This window comes from Bufo bufo, chromosome 2 (assembly GCF_905171765.1).
Source record: "Bufo bufo chromosome 2, aBufBuf1.1, whole genome shotgun sequence".
Classification (NCBI taxonomy): Eukaryota; Metazoa; Chordata; class Amphibia; order Anura; family Bufonidae; genus Bufo; species Bufo bufo.
Window position 1 is genome coordinate 414,668,863 of NC_053390.1, and position 20,730 is coordinate 414,689,592.

Consider the following 20,730-nt stretch of genomic DNA (forward strand, 5'->3'; position numbering starts at 1 on the left):
GTAAAAAAACCGATTTGATACATATGCAAATTAACATAAAAGAAGAGTCATAATTTTCTTGTGTGACCAGAGAAGTCATATTTTCAAGCTCTGACTCATCTCAGGTAAATTTGCATATGTATCAAATTGGTTTTTATACATAATAAAAGCACACAGAGCTATGGGGACTGGATATGGTGGATGTGCTAGCGGCCATCTAGCAACCCATGTCCTCAGCTCTATACCCAAAATGCTGGTGACAGGTTCCCTTTAACCGCAAGCTTCAGGATCTTTACCCAGAAGATCCTAGCAAGATATATTATTACGAAAAAAAGGTTTTTCAGCAATACAGAGGTTTGCAAGCAAACAGCTCTAGCACCAACACACACGGACTCAAGGTTAACAGAAAACTGCGCTCCAGGAGACTGAACCTGGAGCCTCACCACGTTTAAATAGGGTGTTTGGGCGCCAAAACAAAAGCCCCGCCCGCAAAGGGGGCGGGGTAAACCTCTCAAAGCCTACTCCTTAGATCTATGTGGGCGGGGCTTCTGTTTTGGCGCCCAAACACCCTATTTAAACGTGGTGAGGCTCCAGGTTCAGTCTCCTGGAGCGCAGTTTTCTGTTAACCTTGAGTCCGTGTGTGTTGAACCCAGAGAGGGACCCCTGAATCATATAAAGGCACCTAACAGCCCAAAACAGAGAAATACTCCCCGGCCGACGCTGCTGCGATCGGCCAGAGAAAACCGGAAGTGACGTCACTTGACGTCACTTCCGCAAGATGGCGGCACTCGGCAGAACATGCAGGACGCCGCTACGGTCCACCACACAGGGACTCAATGGAATGAGGTAAGACCGAACTCCAGAGGGCTAAGGAGTCCTAGACCTCAGGCGGCATAGGAGGAGCGGAAAACCCGCTCCCAAAGGGAAAATAAAAAACACTCTCTCCACCGAAAGGGATGGAGGAGTGGACCACCCGCAGGACAGAAAAAAAACACGATGTTCGGAGGGTTACGCCCCTCTTTATTGGGGGCAGGGAGGGCGTGCATATGTTTAGTTTCTTTTTATTTCATTCAAACTTCCACCTGTCCTAACCAGTCCACAGGGGCAGAATACCCCATTTGTGCCACTGGTTAGGACGTAAGGGAACTACCTGTATGTCCCTATTTGTTAAAGTAGAAAACTGCTGTAAGATTGTCCAACTAGATTTTGACTTGGGCATTGTGCAGTCACTCCTAAACAGGGAGAAGAGTCAATCTGACAACCCTCAATTCTTGAATATTTGAGCACAACCTCCTCTCTTCGAACAATCTAAAGAGAAATCGCACAGTAAATCTGACAATGCTTTCATTGATGGAAACAGGAGTACCGAGTACAAGCCGCAATCTCCTCTTTCAGCTGACAACCAAATTTTCAAGGCTCTTTCCCCAACCAAGCTTTGCAGAAATCTCTTCAGAGAAGTATCTGCCAATCTATCCATAAGATTTCCCAGGAGGGATGAGAAATCTGCTGAGAACACAGATCTTCTGGAAAGTTTAGCTACAGTGAAGTCAACTTTAGGAAGACCAGGACTCTGTAACTCTGTCTTTCAACTTATAAACAGCATTAGAACAGCTACCCAGGTCAGATCGCTCATCTGGCTTATTCCATTCCTGCTGAATAACCCTATCTGCGACAGGGTGGGAGGGAAAGACCTTAGCCTAGACCCAGGGAAAATAAAGTAAACTATTTACTGTGTCCTTAAGGATCTTCTCTTAATTCAATTCCACAGTTACCTCTGCCAACCTGATCAATTTAGAAGCTGGCTGATTATAAAATTCTCTCCTCCTACTGAATCTGAGTGATCTTCGAGGAAAAGGCAGGAGCACAAATGATATAGAGCATCAACGGGCAGTATGGTGGCTCAGTGGCCTTGCAGCGCTGGGATCCTGGGTTTAAATCCGACCAAGGACAACATCTGCATGGAGTTTGTATGTTCTCCCTGTGTTTGCATAGGTTACATCTGGGTACTCTGGTTTCCTCCCACTCGCTAAAGATAGGGAACTTAGATTGTGAGCCCCATGCTAATGTCTGTAAAGCACAGTCAGCCAAAACTTCTTTATATTTTTGTCTACAGAGCTGTATGAGGGTTTGTTTTTTGTGTAACGAACTGTAGTTTTTTTTTATTGGTACTACTTTTGTGGTATGTACGACTTTTAGATCACTGTCATCCAATTTTTTATTTTATTTTTGGGATATGGGGGGAAGAGATAGCTATAAAATAATGAATCACCTTATTCATATTTTTTTTCTGTTACGGCATTCAAGGCACAGGAATTTTTATTAGTTCACCGCTGGAGCTGCATCCCCCTGCTGGACACTACAGATACCGCAATCAGCACTGATTGCTGCATCTGAAGGGTAAAAACCAGGGTTCTGCAGGATTGCCATTCCCAGTCATCATGGCCGGGTGCCTGCTGTATGATACAGCCAGAACCCACCGCGTATGAAGAGGGCTCACTGCAGCAGGCAGCTCCTTACAAATGCAGGCGCACAAAGCCATAGATGTACGTCATTATGCATTAATGGGTTAAATGACTACTGCAGTCTCAATTATTCAATATCTTTAGTATTTAGTAGAACATACCTTTGCTGTTATGACTGCTGCAAACACCAGCTTGTGGCATCATTAGGAATTTTAACCCTCAAGGTCAATGGCCTCCACTTCATTAATATTCTTGAGTTTGTATGCTGCAACTGCCTTCTTCAAATCCCACCAAACATTTTCTATGGGGTTCATAAAGGGCGACTGTGATGGCTAAACAAACCTTAATGCTCACCTGGGTACCGTTCCCCGTCTGTGGAGCAGGTTGCAGTCCTCTCCCGGCCTGTGGCCTGAGAGGCCTTCATTCCGATGCAGGAAGTCGCGATGACTCTACTGTGGTGCCCATGTTCTGCCGCAGGCAGTTGCAATGATGTCACCACGCTGCCTGAGACCCAACACAGGAGGTTGCAATGATGTCATCACTTTGCAACAGCCAGCACTACTGTACCACCTCAGATGGTTCAGGCCTAGTAGTTTGAGGCATTTGAAGATGAATGGTGGGGCAGTGTGCCCAGTCACAGTATTCAACTGTATTGCCATCCTGAGGACTGTGATGCAGTTGAATCCAAGAGAGCGACCTGCACCGCTGGCCAGGTAATAAGTACCGTACCTGGCACTCCCAGCGTTTAAACTGGAAGCGTCAAAATGTTACGCAGCCAGACTGTGGCCACTGCTTATGGCCGGGACACAGCGGTCAGCATAATCATTGCTTAGAATTCTCATCCGCTAGTACTCCCATGATGGTGCGGCCCTGTATACAGACATGGTTTGCTTTTATAGGCCTGTCAAGCAGGTTGTGTCATCACCATTCCAAAACGAATCACATCAAGAGTAAGTAGTTGTTTTACTTTTACACGCAAAGGAATAATCTACAGGTACAGTTATACCGTAACCAAATCCAAAATGTGATAAAGTACAGGTGAAATTTTTACAATAAATCTGTCAAAATGACTAAAAGGCAAGTTACTTTATAGCCATAGAGCCTACACGTTACATTACTTGTATACAAATATTTCATTACTTTGCTGTCTAAACTTCAAAATCCTCATACAACTTTTTAATTGCTAAAATCTGACTGGTGCCCAATATGGTGCTGATGCATCCTGCTATCAAAGTAGGTTTTATTTCCATGATTACTACAAAGTGCTTATTTTTTTTTTTCATGAAGTCACAGAATTTTGGCCTGATTTTCCAGTAATTGCAGCAATATACCTGTCATCTGACCACCATGTGAATGTACCCTTACAGAGGGAGAATTTTTTTTCCTGCAGTCTGGTTATAGGTCTGTGTGGTCTTGATTTCATCATATACATCACAAGCATGTCTTTCTTTTTTGTGTAGACATTTCATTGGATTGCTTGTTGTTCACTACCCATTTAAAGGGGTCCTCTGGGATTTTGATATTGATTGTCTATCCTCAGGATAGGTCATCAATATCTGGTGGGGGTCTGGCTCCTGGCAACCCGCCGATCAGCTGTAGGAAGAGGCCGTGGCACTCAGAGAGTGCTTAGGACTCTTCCTAGGCCATGTGACGTCAGATTCATCAGTCACATGGCCTAAGTGCAGCTCAGTCCCATTCAAGTGTATGGAGCTGAGCTGTGATATCAAGGACAGCCACTATCCAATCGACGGTACTGTGCTTGGCAAGCAGTGAGGAGGCCACACTAGAGCTCTGGTGGGTGCTGTGGCTTTCTCAAACAGCTGATTGGCAGGGGTTCTGGGAGTAGAGATAGGCTATTAATATGAAAATCCCAGAGAACCTCTTCATGTATAAAGTGGCTACAGAACGATGAACAGAGCAATAAAAAAATATTAGCAAGGAATTGAAGAAAAAGACTTATTTATAATAAAACACACATAATCAATAGACTAAATCCAAGTATGAAGCAGAGTTTAGAATTGGTGCTGCTTGTCGTACTTAGGGTCTCCATAAAAATGCTCAAGTCAACCTGCAGCTGTTTAAACCCACGTTCATAAAATGCAGGAAATGTACTAGAACAGACTTCATGGAAATTTTTATTTTAGGTGTGGAATGATGCATGCTACAGCATAAATGCAATCGTGTATTGAACTGTTCTCAAAATCCACGAAACATGTTTGGGTGGGTTGCACAGGTATTCATTTCATATATATTAATTTAAGTTCTCCAACTTTTTCTTGAGCAATATTCCTTTATCTTTCAAGTCTGGCCTGCTGTCCAGTTCCATAGTAGATAAAGATGTGATGAGCAGGTTTCTGCTGTCTAACGTAAGGCTTTCCCATTGTTCTGAATCTGAAATAACAACAATACAGTGAAGATAAACAGATACTTTGCTCTGTCAATGCGTGTAAATTAAATTATATTTTAATCCAGAAAAATTATTTCACGTTATAAAGAGAATGCAAAATACCAAATATGTTGGGGGGAAAAATACACCAAAATAGTAGATGTTCGTTTTGTTATTTTACATATTCACAGATTTAGGGCACTAAGACAAGAAAGGCTAGTGTGTCAGTGACCATGAGTTGTGAAAGAGCTACAAACTCAAGCAGACCTGATGGCAGCTTATTGTTAGAAAAACTGGTCAAGAAAGTGTCATGGCATTGTCATAAGCAGGAGACCTTCACCAAGCCACCAGTGAGTGACTGAGAGCCTCCTCCATATATCAGTGGTGTTACAGAGAAGACTCCCCAAAGATATTCGATACAAAGGCCCAGTGTTACTAATGTGCCTGCACCTAGAATGTCTAAAAAGTGGTGCCAGTTGGTGCAATTTTGGCATAACAAGGGTTTTTAAACTTTTTTCCAACTCACTCGGCAAGTGGGTGTGGCCTAAGATGCACCAAATTCTGTCTTACAGTAAGGCAACCAATTGTTGGTATAGCACTGGACAAGAATGTCTATCCCTACACCAGATTCATCATCCAGTCTGAACCACTGTGATAAATCTGGTACAGGTCTAGACAGCCTGTCTAAGCTTACGTCATCTTTAAGATTAGTAAATCTGGGCCATTTGGACATATTATACACAACCACATTTTTTCCGATTCCAGTCTTAGGGTGGCCATACACAATGTAAAGTTGATAAAAAGGGGCGAATTCAACCATAAGGATAATTCATCAGCATGAAATTTAACAACGCACAATCACTTTAGCCAACCAATGACAGACTATCAATGCATGAAAAGAAGTCGGCCAAGTTTAACCCCTTCGGATCTTTAAAGATGGCGTCCACTCCAGAGCGGAGCAAGCTCCAGAGAGTTGCGGCTGCCTGCTGTTTCATACAGCAGACAAACGCGGCTAATGTCCGTGATCTGTGGTAATGCCAATTGAGGACATTTAACCCCTCAAATGCCGCGTTCAAATGTTACCATTGCATCTGAGAGGCCAGAAACCCGAAAGAGTGTGCTTCACAGGCAGGAACGCCTCCCCGGACGGAGATCTGGAAAGGCGTTTCTTGTAAGTAATAAGCCTGTACTATTGTATATTCCAATTCAGGCCAGCAGGTGACAGCACTAAATTGTAATATTGTTATCTATGTATATGCTAATGTTAAGTCTATTTTTTGAAAACTCAGTGACACTTTAACCCCTTAAGGACTTAGCCCTATTTCGCCTTAAGGACTTGGCCATTTTTTGCAAATCTGACCAGTGTCACTTTAAGTGCTGATAACTTTAAAACGCTTTGACTTATCCAGGCCATTCTGAGATTGTTTTTTCGTCACATATTGTACTTCATGACACTGGTAAAATGAAGTAAAAAAAAAAAATCATTTTTATTTATAAAAAAAAATACAAAATTTACCAAAAATTTGTAAAAAGATTTGCAAATTTCCAAGTTTCAATTTCTCTACTTCTATAATACATAGTAATACCTACAAAAATAGTTATTACTTTACATTCCCCATATGTCTACTTCATGTTTGGATCAATTTGGGAATGATATTTTATTTTTGGGGGATGTTACAAGGCTTAGAAGTTTAGAAGCAAATCTTGAAATTCTTCCAAAATTTTCAAAAACCTACTTTTTAGGGACCAGTTCAGGTCTGAAGTCACTTTGTGAGGCTTACATAATAGAAACTACACCCCTCAAGGTATTCAAAACTGATTTTACAAACGTCGTTAACCCTTTAGGTGTTCCACAAGAGTTAATGGCAAATGATGCTAAAATTTCAGAATTTAGATTTTTTGGCAAATTTTCAATTTTAATCCATTTTTTCCAGTAACAAAGCAAGGGTTAACAGCCAAACAAAATGCTATATTTATTGCCCCGATTCTGTAGTTTGCAGAAACACCCCATATGTGGCCGTAAACTACTGTACGGGCACACAGTAGGGCTTAGAGGGAAAGGTGCGCCATATGGTTTTTGGAAGGCAGATTTTGCTGGACTGGTATTTTGACATCATGTCCCATTTGAAGCCCCCCTGATGCACCCCTAGAGTAGAAACTCTATAAAAGTGACCCCATCTAAGAAACTACACCCCTCAAGGTATTCAAAACTGATTTTACAAACTTTGTTAACCCTTTAGGTGTTGCACAAGATTTAATGGAAAATAGAGATACAATTTCAAAATTTCACTTTTTTGGCAGATTTTCCATTTTAATATTTTTTTTCCAGTTCCAAAGCAAGGGTTTACAGCCAAACAAAACTCATTATTTATGGCCCTGATTCTGTAGTTTACAGAAACACCCCATATGTCGTCATAAACTGCTGTACGGGCACACGGCAGGGCGCAGAAGGAAAGGAATGCCATACGGTTTTTGGAAGGCAGGTTTTGCTGGACTGGTTTTTTTGACACCATGTCCCATTTGAAGCCCCCCTGATGCACCCCTAGAGTAGAATCTCCCAAAAAGTGACCCCATTTTAGAAACTACGGGATAGGGTGGCAGTATTGCTGGTACTAGTTTAGGGTACATATGATTGGTTGCTCTATATTACACTTTTTGTGAGGCAAGGTAACAAGAAATAGCTGTTTTGGCACAGTTTTTATTTTTTGTTATTTACAACATTCGTCTGACAGGTTAGATCATGTGATATTTTAATAGACCAGGTTGTCACGGACGCTGCGATACCTAATATGTATACTTTTTATTTTATTTATGTAAGTTTTACACAATGATTTCATTTTTGAAGCAAAAAAAAATAATCATGTTTTAGTGTTTCCATAGTCTGAGAGCCATAATTTTTTCAGTTTTTGGGCGATTATCTTGGGTAGGGTATGATTTTTGAGGGATGAGATGACGGTTTTATTGGCACTATTTTGCGGTGCGTGTGACTTTTTGATCGCTTGCTATTACACTTTTTGTGATGTAAGGTGACAAAAAATGGTCTATTTAGCACAGTTTTTATTTTTTACGGTGTTCATCTGAGGGGTTAGGTCATGTGATATTTTTATAGAGCCGGTCGATACGGACGCGGCGATACCCAATATGTATACTTTTTATTTATGTAAGTTTTACACAATAATATCATTTTTTAAACAAAAACAAAAATCATGTTTTAGTGTCTCCATATTCTGAGAGCAATAGTTTTTTTCAGTTTTTGGGCGATTATCTTAGGTAGGATCTAATTTTTTGGGGGATGAGATGACGGTTTGATTGGCACTATTTTGGGGTGCATATGACTTTTTGTGATGTAAGGTGACAAAAACAAGATTTTGTGAAACTCACCTGTAAAATCTCTTTCTCGTGGGGTTCATTGGGGGACACAGGACCGTTGTATAGCTTGCTGCTGCCACTAGGAGGCGACACTAGGCTGAAAAAAGACTTATGCTCTCTCCAGGTTGGAGGGGTTATAGCCTGCAGGGAGGAGCTGTCAGTTTGTGCACAAGCAGTAGGAGCAGTAGAAAACATGTGCCAAGTAAAGGAGAATGCAACAATAATAAATACTGGGTGGGTGCTGTGTCCCCCCAATGAACCCCGCGAGAAAGAGATTTTACAGGTGGGTTTCACAAAATCTCGTTTTCTCGCTGGTATCATTGGGGGACACAGGACCGTGGGATGTCCTAAAGCAGTCCACGGGGAGGGAAAAAGATCCACGCCCATGGAATAGCACCCACGAGAATGCTAAATGCACTGCTGCCTGCGAGGCCCGGAAGCCCGGAGCCGCACTGGCGATGCCTAGGAAGCACCTGGCAAAAAAACTTGGTGAACGTGCGCCAGGAAGACCAAGGCGCTGCCGTATACAACCGCGAAGCTGATGCAGGGTGAAACACGTATCCCCCGAAGAGCTGACCGCTGGTCAGATGTCCCGAACTCCGCTGGGCGGTGTCTTGCCCTGGGAGCGGAATGCCTAAGCAGCCGCCAACTAATCCACCTGGAACACCCCTTGGAGATCATCAAGGACCTCCAGGAATGACCAGGTAAAAATCTGCACAGCAGAAGAGCTAGTCATGGACAAGCAAAACTCCGAGCTCGAATACATTCTGATGGATATCTCACTCTCCCAAGTGCGAGGGAGAAGGAAAAAGAAGGGAAAACAATGTCCTGTCGACGTGGAAGGCGGCGACTACAGTCAGCAAAAAGAAGGTAATGGGGGCGGAGCACTGCCTTATGCGTGTACCTGATAAGAAAAACGTACTCCCAAATTCGTTGGGTGGAAAAGCCCGCTCCCAAGAATGCTACCTTTCCAGAATAAAAAGAGGGGAAGAAGACTCACAGAGAGGGGACATGTTCCTCACTGAAACGCCACCAAACGACCCATCGGTCGTCTGGACGAAACCAGATACCTGGCCCTAACCCTGAATGTAGATGACTTGGAAAAATGTACGTACAAGAAGGCGCTATCAAGTCGGGGGAGCTGAGGATACTTACCCACTCCAGAGTACTCACCTGCCTTCATCTGTGTTCTTCACCCTTGTGACATGGACCAGCAGAGCCACCTCTTCAGTCCCTGGCACAAGTGACAGGGACTGGGTTGAAGGGCAGGAACAGGTGGCCCTATGGCTGGGGGGAGCAGGAGGTTCAAGCCCTCCTGGTCCACTTTGTCTTATTGTGGGAGGCAGAGCGGTGGAATAAGCGTAACCGGTCAGCCTCCCCGGGGATGCAGAGCTCTTAGTAGCCCTGGACCCCCAACCTAAAAGGAAATAAAAATTAAAAGTAACAGCCACCCTGCAGGGGGTCTGCCTCCTACGACACTAAGCTAAAAACTGATGTGCTCTCTTCAGACTGGAGGGGGTAAAGCCTGCAGGGGAGGAGCTAAGTATTTTTTCAGCCTAGTGTCGCCTCCTAGTGGCAGCAGCAAGCTATACCATGGTCCTGTGTCCCCAATGATACCAGCGAGAAAAATTGTTTATTTAGCACAGTTTTTATTTTTTATGGTGTTAATCTCAGGGGTTAGGTCATGTGATATTTTTATAGAGCAGGTCGATACGGACGCGGCGATACCTAATATGTATACTTTTTTAAATTTTTTTAAGTTTTACACAATAACAGCCTTTTTAAAACAAAAAAAATGTTTTAGTGTCTCCATATTCTGAGCCATAGTTTTTTTATTTTTTGGGCGATTGTCTCAGGTAGGGGCTCATTTTTTTGCGGGATGAGGTGACGGTTAGATTGGTACTATTTTGGTGGGCAAACGCCTTTTTGATCGCTTGCTGTTGTACTTTTTGTGATGTAAGGTGACAAAAAAATTGTTTATTTAGCACAGTTTTTATTTTTTATGGTGTTCATCTGAGGGGTTAGGTCATGTGATATGTTTACAGAACCGGTCGATACGGACACGGCGATACCTAATATGTATACTTTCTCCCCCCCCCCCCCCCCCCTATTTTTTACCTTTTTTAAAAAACTTTATTTGGGGAAAATTACATTTTTGTTTATTTTTACTTGAAACTTTATTTTTTTGGGGGGAAAACTTTATTTTTTGTCCCACTTTGGGACTTGAACTTTTGGGGGTCTAATCCTTTACAATGCATTCCAATACTTCTGTATTGGAATGTATTGGCTGTATGAGTAATACTGTGTGTATTACTCATACAGCTTCCGGCCTGTGAGATCCAGGGGGCTGGATCTCACAGGCACGTCACAGGAAGGCAGCGGCGATGCCTCAGGAAGGCACCGCGCTGCCTTCCATGCCATCGGGTCCCCCCTACAGCCGCATGGGGACCCGATGGCACCGCTGCCCGCCGCATAAGGTAAAACCGCAGGTCTGAATTGACCTGCGGATTGCGGCGATCGCCGATGTGACAGGATGCCCGCTGAATGATTTCAGCGGGCATCCTGTTGCGATTAACCCCCGCCGCACCGCAATGCTGTTTTAAAGTTAGGTCCTTAACCCCTTAGGGACCCATGACGTACCGGTACAGCATGTTTCCCGAGTCCATAAGGACCCATGACGTACCGGTATGTCATGGCTTTAAAATGCAATTGCGGCGCCGCGGGGGTTAATCGGAACGGGATGCCAGCGGGCATCCTGTCACAACGCCAGGGGGGAGGGGGGGGGGGGGGGGGGGTCATGTAACAACCCCCCCCCCCCCCCCCCCCCCCCGTATTGGCGATCGCAGAAAACCGCAGGTCAATTCAGACCTGCGGTTTGCTGCGTTTCCAGTCCATTCGGGTCTCCGGTGACCCGATGAACCGGAAAAAGACTGATCAGTGGTGTGATTAACACACCACCAATCACAGTACGAACATTTGGGAGAGGCGTTGCTGGCCGTGGTGCTGAATGCTGCTGTCCAGGGTGCTGATTGGTGCAGGGAGAGAGGGGCAAGATTCAAACTTCCTGCGCTTCTCTCTCCCCTCCTCTTCCTGTTCAGCACCTGCACCCTGCAGCACCGTCCTCACCAGGCTCCTGCGATCCCCCCATTGGCACACATCACCCTCCAGGTAGGTTAGGGCAGGGCTTGACAAATTTCCTTGGAATCTAGGAGCCAGCTAAAAAAGTTAGGAGCCAGGCGGAGCCGCGTCATAGTGCCCCCATAGTGCTCCCCCCCCCCCCCCACTTTTCCATAGAGCCCCCCAATAATGCTGTATACCATGTTGCATATACCGCCGCTCCGTCCCCGGACCCTATTGACTATAATGGGGACGGGGGTGGAGCTCCGGCACAGCACGGCAGTTCGCGGTGAGAGGCCGCCGGACTAAAAAGTTGGACATGCAGTACTTTTAGTCCGGCGGCCTTTCACCATGCACTGCCGTGCTGCGCCAGAGCTCTGCCCCTATTATAGTCAATGGGGACGGAGCGGTGGTCCGGCGAAACAGCGGAAGGACGGATCTGACAGGGTGAACAGCCTGCCGGATCCGTCCTGCCGCAAGTGTGAAAGTAGCCTTAGTTCTATAGCTACTGAATGAGACAGAAGAAGGGATGCCTTTTAACATGTATATCTCCTTGAGAAGCCAATTTGATCCTAAAGGGTTAATTCAACCTGTAATCTAAACTGTGTCCTGTCACTTTTATCTCTCTGCTCCTGTCCCTTAATCTGATCACTGCTGCAACAAAAGCATCAGCCGACAGCCTCAGTGTAACCTGTTCTTTTAACTCAAAGAATCGAATGAGTCTCTAACTAATCGGATCTAGATTCTTTTAACCTGAGACTCATTCGATTCTTTCTAGACTCCCTCCTGTACTTGTGTCAGTGACCTAGAGCTGCTAGTCCTTGCCTCAGCTCTGATTGGTTGGTGGGCGGGGAGGGGAGGGGCTGGCAGAAGCAGCTTCCACTCTAGGATCAGATTACACTCCTCCCGAGCCCCTCCCCTCCCTGCTGCCAGCGTCTCGCTCTCTGTGTACTGTGACTCACTGACTGAGGAGCTGTTTCAAACGGTGCTGCCTCCGGACAGAACGGCAGCTCCTCACCCATCGCCCGGGCACCTTTGAAAACGGGCTGACAAATACCCAAGCGCCAGGACTAAACTTCTGGTCGCCATGGCGACCTGGCGCCTGGGATTTGTCCAGCCCTGGGTTAGGGTCAGTGAGGGAGAGGCACTGTTAGGCAGGGATAGAAGGGAAAAGTTAGTTAGGGGAAAAAAATAAAAAAAACACTTTATCTAAACTTATTATTTTCTAGCTTTGAGACCCTAGACCTCCCTGCCACTTGCCCCCCCCACCACCGAAAAAAAAATGAAAACTGTAAAAAAAGCCTTTTTTTTTGTCATCTAACATCACAAAAAGTGTAATAGCAAGCGATCAAAATGTCATATGCACCCCCAATTAGTGCCAATAAAACCGCCATCTCATCCTGCAAAAATTGAGCCCCTACATTTGATAGTCGCCCAACAAAAAAAAACTGTAGCTGCCAGGCTATGGAGATACTAAAAGAATTTTTTTGGGTTCCTAAAATGATAATATAGTGTAAAATCTAAATAAATTTGAAAATGTAGACATATTAGGTATCGCCGCGTCCGTAAGAATCTGCCCTATAAAAATAACATTTGACCAAACCCCTCGGATGAACAGCGTTAAAAATATAAAATAAAAACGGTGCCAAAAAATAATTTCCATTTGAATCCTTTTTTTCCGGTAATAAAGCAAGGGTTAACAGCCAAACAAAACTAAATATTTATTGCCCTGATTCTGTAGTTTGCAGAAACACCCCATATGTGGTCGTAAATGGCTATATAGCCACACGGCAGGGCATAGAACGAAGGGAACGCCATATGGTTTCTGGAAGGCAGATTTTGATGGACTGGTTTATTTACACCATGTCCCATTAGAAGCCCCCCCTGATGTAGCCTAGACTAGAAACTCCAAAAAAGTGACCCCATCTAAGAAACTACACCCCTCAAGGTATTCAAAAGTTACTTTACAAACTTTGTTAACCCTTTAGGTGTTCCACAAAACTAAATAGTGAATGTAGAAACAATTTTAGAATTAAATTTTTTTGTTACCTTCCCTTAAAAAAGTGTAATATAGAGCAACCAAAAATCACTATATAAACAACTACCACCTTATCCCGTAGTTTCCTAGATGGGGTCACTTTTATGGAGTTTCTACTCTAGGGGTGCATCAGGGGGCTTGAAAGGGTACATGGTGTAAATAAACCAGTCCAGCAAAATCTGCCTTCCAAAAACCATATGGCGTTCCCCTCCTTCTATGTCCTCCCGTTTGGCCAAACAGTAGTTAACGACCACATGTTTCTGCGAACTACAGAATCAGGGCAACCCATATTGAGTTTTGTTTGGCTGTTAACCCATTTTTTCCAGTAATAAAGTAAGGGTTAAAATGGAAAATTTTCCAAAAAATTGAAATTCCAAAATTGTTTCTCCATCTGCCATTAACTCTTGTGGAACACCTAAAGGGTTAACAAAGTTTGTAAACCCAGTTTTTAATACCTTGAGGGGTGTACTTTCTTAGATGGAGTCACTTTTTTGAAATTTCTATTCTGGGGGTGCAACAGGGGGCTTCAAATGGGACATGGTATAAACAAAACCAGTCCTGCCAAATCTGCCTTCCAAAACCCATATGGTGTTCCCCTCCTTCTATGTGCTACCGTTCGGCCAAACAGTAGTTTACGACCACATATGGGGTGTTTTTGCAAACTACAGAATCAGGGCAACCCATTTCGAGTGTTGTTTGGCAGTTAACCCTTGTTTTACTCCTGGAAAAAATTGATTATATTGGAAAATTTTCCAAAAAATAGAAATTTCAAAATTGTTTCTCCATCTGCCATTAACTCTTGTGGAAGACCTAAAGGGTTAATAAAGTTTGAAAAAACAGTTTTGAATACCTTGAGGGGTGTAGTTTCTAGAATGGGGTCATTTTTGGATGGTTTATATTACGTAAGCCTCACAAAGTGACTTCAGACCTGAACTGGTCCATAAAAAGTGGGATTTGGAAAATTTCCGAAAAATTTCAAAATTTGCTTCTAAACTTCTAAGCTATGTAACATCCCCAAAAAATAAAATATCATTCCCAAAATGATACAAACATGAAGTAGACATATGGGGAATGTAAAGTCATCACAATTTTTAGTGGTATTACTATGTATTACAGAAGTAGAGAAACTGAAACTTTGAAATTTGCAAATTTTACAAAATTTTTGGTAAATTTGGTATTTTTTTTATGCAAAAAAATTTACTTTTTTGACCCAATTTTAGCAGTGTCATGAAGTACAATATATGACGAAAAAACAATCCCAGAATGGCCTGGGTAAGTAAAGGCGTTTTAAAGTTATCAGCACTGAAAGTGACACTGGTCAGATTTGCAAAAAATGGCCAAGTCCTTAAGGTGAAATAGGGCTGAGTCCTTAAGAGGTTAAGGACTCGGCAAACATGGCGTACCGGTACATCCTAAGTCCCTAAGGGGTTAAACATAAAAACAATGCCCTCAGATTATGTTTTCCAGTAAAACATCCTCAGATTTGTCACTTCACCTACTTACCTTCAAGTTTCTTTAGAAGTGTTTCTATTACAGAGATGGCTTCTGTTCTCACAGATGCATAACTCTTATTTTCTGTCAAACAGAAATATGCACATTAGTATAGGGCATGTGTTTTACAGCATGGTTGGTTGGTACAGCCAAAAGCAGGCCGCACCCAATCACAACAGCAGGTCCGCAAGATACCGGCCCTGTGCACTCCATTGACTTGAATGGGTCAGCAATCTGCAAGATATGGAGTGATAATACGGAACGGAAGCATGGATTGGATACCCACCAAAGCACATCCGTGGGATTTCGATCGGTGCGGAAAAAAAACCATGTCCTATTTGAACATTGAACATGTCCTATTTTTTTTGTGGTGTGGACTGTTTCTTGCGGATCACGGACCATTCAAGTGAATGGGTCCGCATCCACAAATGGCATGCACACACGGACAGTGCATGTGTATTGCAGACGGCAGCACGGGCACGCACGTTTGTGTGCATGAGCCCTAAGGTTGTTTTTGGATATGTAAAGCTCCAAATCTACTGCATACAGTAAATGTTAACATTCTGCCTACAGCAGCCGCTAGGGAGGCTGAAGTTTTACTGTTAATCACAGCTCTTAAACTGCCCTCATAGCGTTATACATGATGGCTAGAGGTTGATGCCACTTTCAGAAGTGTCCACTGAATTATAAAAGATAAAATAAAGTTATAAAGTAGTGCACACAAGAATCATGTGGGCAGTCCCCGTTCCTCAGGAGTCATGGCTGGATTGACATTTCACAGGCCACCAATACCAAACCGCTGCAGTGGCATCCAGTGTATACTCAGTGAAGTAAGGTGAATGTGAATTTGAGAATGTGCCAGATACTGCCGAAGCTGACTTATAACAACCTTTTCCAAAGCTTGTGTGATGTCAATCAAGCGTGTAGGACTCGACAACTTCAAAAGTAGTGTGCGCTACTTAATTACTTCATTTTTTCCCTTTATGCTTCAAGGCATATTTAGACAGTGGTATTTTTAGAAACCCATTACTATCATGCTAAGGTGCCACTTTAGGGACTGAAAAGGTGATGGCAAGTTCTCCTTAAAAATTCAATGAATACACGGCATGCAATAAGCTCCCTCTTGTGATGGTTTGGAGTTAACCAGAAATTTACCTCTGTCTATGCAGGTGTTTTGGAGAGCTTGGTTAGAAAAACAAACCCGGACGTACGCCCCCTATGGCAATATACTAATTTAACAGTACAAAGATTAGCGCAGTACCTAGAGAATGTGCTAGCACTGGACAAGCTTCTGTAAGGATTTCTGTGAGAGCCGTAACATCTGAATGCTCCTTTTCTAAGATGAGCAACCTGAAAAGCAAGACAAGGAAATTCAGAAAAACTAATTAGAAGGCAAAATGATAAAATACAACATGATTCAAAAACAAGTTTCTACATTTGCTCAATGATGGCTAGTTATGAAAATAGTGAAGACATATAATAAATATGTGTTAATATTGTTGTAGTGAATATGTTTCAGGGCTAGCTCACACAGAGTTTATACCCAAGGAAAATGCAGACAGGCCATGAGGAAGCCACCTTCGATTGTTTTCAATGGGAGGCCGTGCACAGGTTATTGTGACCGGTTTCTCTTCCGCAACCGTGTCAACAAAGGACATATCATTTATTGGAGCCGTTTTTTGCATGGCTGCTGCTCGAAGCGGTGACGGGTGTTTGCGCGCAGTTCAAGGAGACTAAACCACAAGCAAATCCGCCACATTCAAACTGAAACACTGCAGCAGAAACCAGAGGGGCAGGGGCGGACATACCGCCTGTGCAGCTGGTGCAGCTGCACAGGGGCCCATACAGCTTGGACTGGTCCATTGGTGAGTGGGGCCCCCTTCCTGAACTTCAGACTGAAAGATAATGTGCAGCTCAGGACTAATTCATAAGGAGAGTTAACAGGTTTTAGTGTAATCATCACTCCTGGTGAGTAAGGCTGTGTCCACAGGGTCTGATTTTTACAGAATCGCGGCAAAAAAACACTGCATTTTTACGTGATTTTCTTGAAAATAGGACCTTGTGGACCCAACCTTACTGACCAGGAGAGCTGATTGGTCTGAAAACTGTCACTCAAAAGCACTGACAGGCTCTCCTCCAATGGGCCAGCACTGCTAATCAGTGAGGAAGGAAAGACCCACTGCTGCTGTGTGGAGACCGAGCCCTGCTGCAAGAAGGGGGAGGAGCCTGGCTGAGGACACAAGAAACAGCAATACAGCCAGGAGGTGAGGAAGGGATCTGTATGTAATGTAATGTAAAATAGTTCCTGCATGTATGACCGTGTGTGTATGTGACAGTGCCTGCATGTGTACAAGTGTGTATGTGAGAGTGCCTGCATGTGTGAGGATGTATGACCATGTGTATGTGACAGTGCCTGCATGTGTACAAGTGTGTATGTGAGTGCCTGCATGTGTGAGGATGTATGACCGTGTGTATGTGACAGTGCCTGCATGTGTACAAGTGTGTGACCGTGTGTATGTGAGTGCCTGCATGTGTGAGGATGTATGACCATGTGTATGTGACAGTGCCTGCATGTGTACAAATGTGTATGTGAGTGCCTGCATGTGTGAGGATGTATGACCGTGGGTCACTGTCACTAGTGGGGTACCTCAGGGGTCAGTATTGGGCCCTATTCTCTTCAATATATTTATTAATGATCTTGTAGAAGGCTTGCATAGTAAAGTATCAATTTTCACAGATGACACTAAACTGTATAAAGTAATTTACACTGAAGAGGACAGTATACTACTACAGAGGGATCTGGATAGATTGGAGGCTTGGGCAGATAAGTGGCAGATGAGGTTTAACACTGACAAATGTAAAGTTATGCACGTGGGAAAGAATAATGCAAGTCACCCGTACATAGTAAATGGTAAAACACTGGGTAACACTGACATGGAAAAGGATCTAGGAATTTTAATAAACAGCAAACTAAGCTGCAAAAACCAGTGTCAGGCAGCTACTGCCAAGGCCAATAAGATAATGGGTTGCATCAGAAGGGGCATAGATGCCCATGATGAGAACATAGTCCTGCCACTTTACAAATCGCTAGTCAGACCACACATGGAGTACTGTGTACAGTTCTGGGCTCCTGTTAACAAGGCAGACATAGCAGAGCTGGAGAAGGTCCAGAGGAGGGCAACTAAAGTAGTAACTGGAATGGGGCAACTACAGTACCCTGAAAGATTATCAAAATTAGGGTTATTCACTTTAGAAAAAAGACGACTGAGGGGAGATCTAATAACTATGTATAAATATATCAGGGGTCAGTACAGAGATCTCTCCCATCATCTATTTATCCCCAGGACTGACTGTGACCAGGGGACATCCTCTGCGTCTGGAGGAAAGAAGGTTTGTACACAAACATAGAAGAGGATTCTTTACGGTAAGAGCAGTGAGACTATGGAACTCTCTGCCTGAGGAGGTGGTGATGGTGAGTTCACTACAAGAGGGGCCTGGATGTATTTCTGGAGCGTAATAATATTACAGGCTATGGCTACTAGAGAGGGGTCGTTGATCCAGGGAGTTAGTCTGATTGCCTGATTGGAGTCGAGAAGGAATTTTTTATTCCCCTAAAGTGGGGAAAAATGGCTTCTACCTCACAGGGTTTTTTTTTTTTTTCTTTCCTCTGGATCAACTTGCAGGATGACAGGCCGAACTGGATGGACAAATGTCTTTTTTTCGGCCTTATGTACTATGTTACTATGTTATGTGACAGTGCCTGCATGTGTACAAGTGTGTATGTGAGTGCCTGCATGTGTGAGGATGTATGACCGTGTGTATGTGACAGTGCCTGCATGTGTACAAGTGTGTGTGTGCCTGCATATTTGACAGTGTGTGTGACAGTGCCTGCATGTGTGAGGATGTGTGAAAAAGAGCGGTTGCATGTATGAAAGTCCAGTATGTGTGTTAGGGCTCATTCTGATGGCCGTATGAAGGAGTCCGCATCTGTTCTGCAATTTTGCAGAATGGGGGTGGATCCAAATCATTTCAACGGGTACGCAAAAGATGCGTGCGTCACATCGTGTGTTGTCCACATCCATGTCCTTTCCGCAGCCCCACAAAAACGATACATGTCCTATTTTTGTCTGCAATTGCAGACTAGAATAGGCCTTTTCTATCATAGTACGCACATGGCCAGTCTCCGTGTTTTGTGGATCCGCAATTTGCGGACTGTAACGCACAGCCGTCGAAATGGGCCCTTAGGCTGGCACCACAACACATTATGCAGCCAAAGATTGCAGCGATACTACGATACATCACAACTAGCAAAAGTAAATGAGGTCTTGACCTGACGGTCACAAAAAAAATCCAACCTGCTGAATTTCTTGCAACTTTTCAATTGTGATTTTAAGAAACTTCAAGTTTACAATGCAACCCCATTCATTTTAACTCAATGCATTGCAGCATTGTGTCTGCTGTGATCCTTGGCTGCACGACACATTGTTGGCCAAAAGCACTGCGCAGCCTTAAAGGGGTCACTGTATCTATTGTATATATTTATGTCTGTATGTGTGGTTTGGGGAGGGGGCCCAGGCACATTCTTTGCACAAGGGCCCTCTGCTGTCTGTGTCCGCCCCTGCAGAGGGGTTTCTGTGGAGGGATATGCAGCAGATTTTGCCAAAGGTAAAATCTTCCGGGTAGACTAGCCCTTACAGGTAAACTGGATGTGAAATAAAAATAGTTTAGGCTCAGATGTCATTTATCTTCTATTTCTGCTTCTGCTAAAATAGCATACTGCAGACTAAGGGTCCATTCACACGTCCGTGGATCAGCAAAACACACCCGGCCGGCACCCGCCTTAAAAATGCCTATTCTTGTCCGCAGCTGCGGACAAGAATAGGACATGTTCTATCTTTTGCAGAGCTGCGGACCGGAAGTTCGGGGCCAAAACCCGGAAGTTCGGGGCTGCGCTCCGCAAATGCGGAAGCAGAGAGCACATAGTGTGCTCTCCGCTTCACGTCCGGGCCCATAGAGAATGAATGGGTCCGGACCCGTTCCGCAAAATTGCGGACCCTTTTGCGGACGTGTGAATGGACCCTTACTGAATCATTACTCTGTAGGCACCATTTGAAGACGATGATTTTATTTTTATTTATTTATTTTATGCACTTATATAGCTCTACTATATTCCGCAGCGCTTTACAGACATTAGTACTTTTTTAAACTTTTTTATTTTTCAGTTCACATAGTCGTATGAGGGCTTGTTTTTTGCAGGACATGTTGTACTTTCTAATGCCACAAATTAAAGGCTCATGTACACGGCCGCACCGTGTTTTGCGGTCCACAAATTGCGGAACGGAATGGGCCACCCATACTAGAAATGCCTACTGTTGTCCGCAACGGACAAGAATAGGACATGTTCTATTTTTTTGGCGGCCCCATGGAACGGAGCAACAGATGTCTTTTGCGGCCCCATTAAAGTGAATGGGTCCGCATCCAAGCCGCACGTTTGTGTGCATAAGCCCTAAATACTGTATATGATGTAGTGAGAAGTTGGAAAAAAAATTCCAAATGTGGTGGAATTGGAAAAAATGCAATTCTTCCACAATTCTATTGTTTTTTTTATAGTCACGTCTACTGAGTTGTGTGCAAGCTCATTTTTTGTAGTTTTTATTAATACCATTTTGGGGTGTGTAAGACTTTAAAAAATCTCAGCCTGATAGAATGTTATTGAAGAACAAAATAATAAATTTTATTAAGAACAGGTAATCAAAAAATAAAAATAAAGGGGACTCTTCACCCTCTTCAGTCCAAAACAGGCCAACAGGATACCGTGTATGTGGAGAGGGACCCAGTTAGACGCCATCCACACACGTCGTAGCCTGATGGGACCTGCGGTTACTGTA

The 20,730-nt window shown here is 43.8% G+C and overlaps 1 protein-coding gene across 1 annotated transcript in view; it reads right to left on the bottom strand.

Moving 5' to 3' along the window:
* Positions 1 to 4,558: 4,558 nt before the first annotated feature.
* ECPAS (Ecm29 proteasome adaptor and scaffold) overlaps positions 4,559 to 20,730 on the bottom strand; it is a 146,986-nt gene continuing 130,814 nt past the window's right edge. The window contains exons 47-49 of the mRNA XM_040417299.1: positions 16,104 to 16,192; positions 14,855 to 14,926; positions 4,559 to 4,832 (exon numbers count right to left, since the gene is read on the bottom strand). Coding sequence (XP_040273233.1) covers positions 4,693 to 4,832; positions 14,855 to 14,926; positions 16,104 to 16,192 — 301 coding nt within the window. The 3' untranslated portion in view covers positions 4,559 to 4,692. The remainder of the gene's footprint in view (positions 4,833 to 14,854; positions 14,927 to 16,103; positions 16,193 to 20,730) is intronic.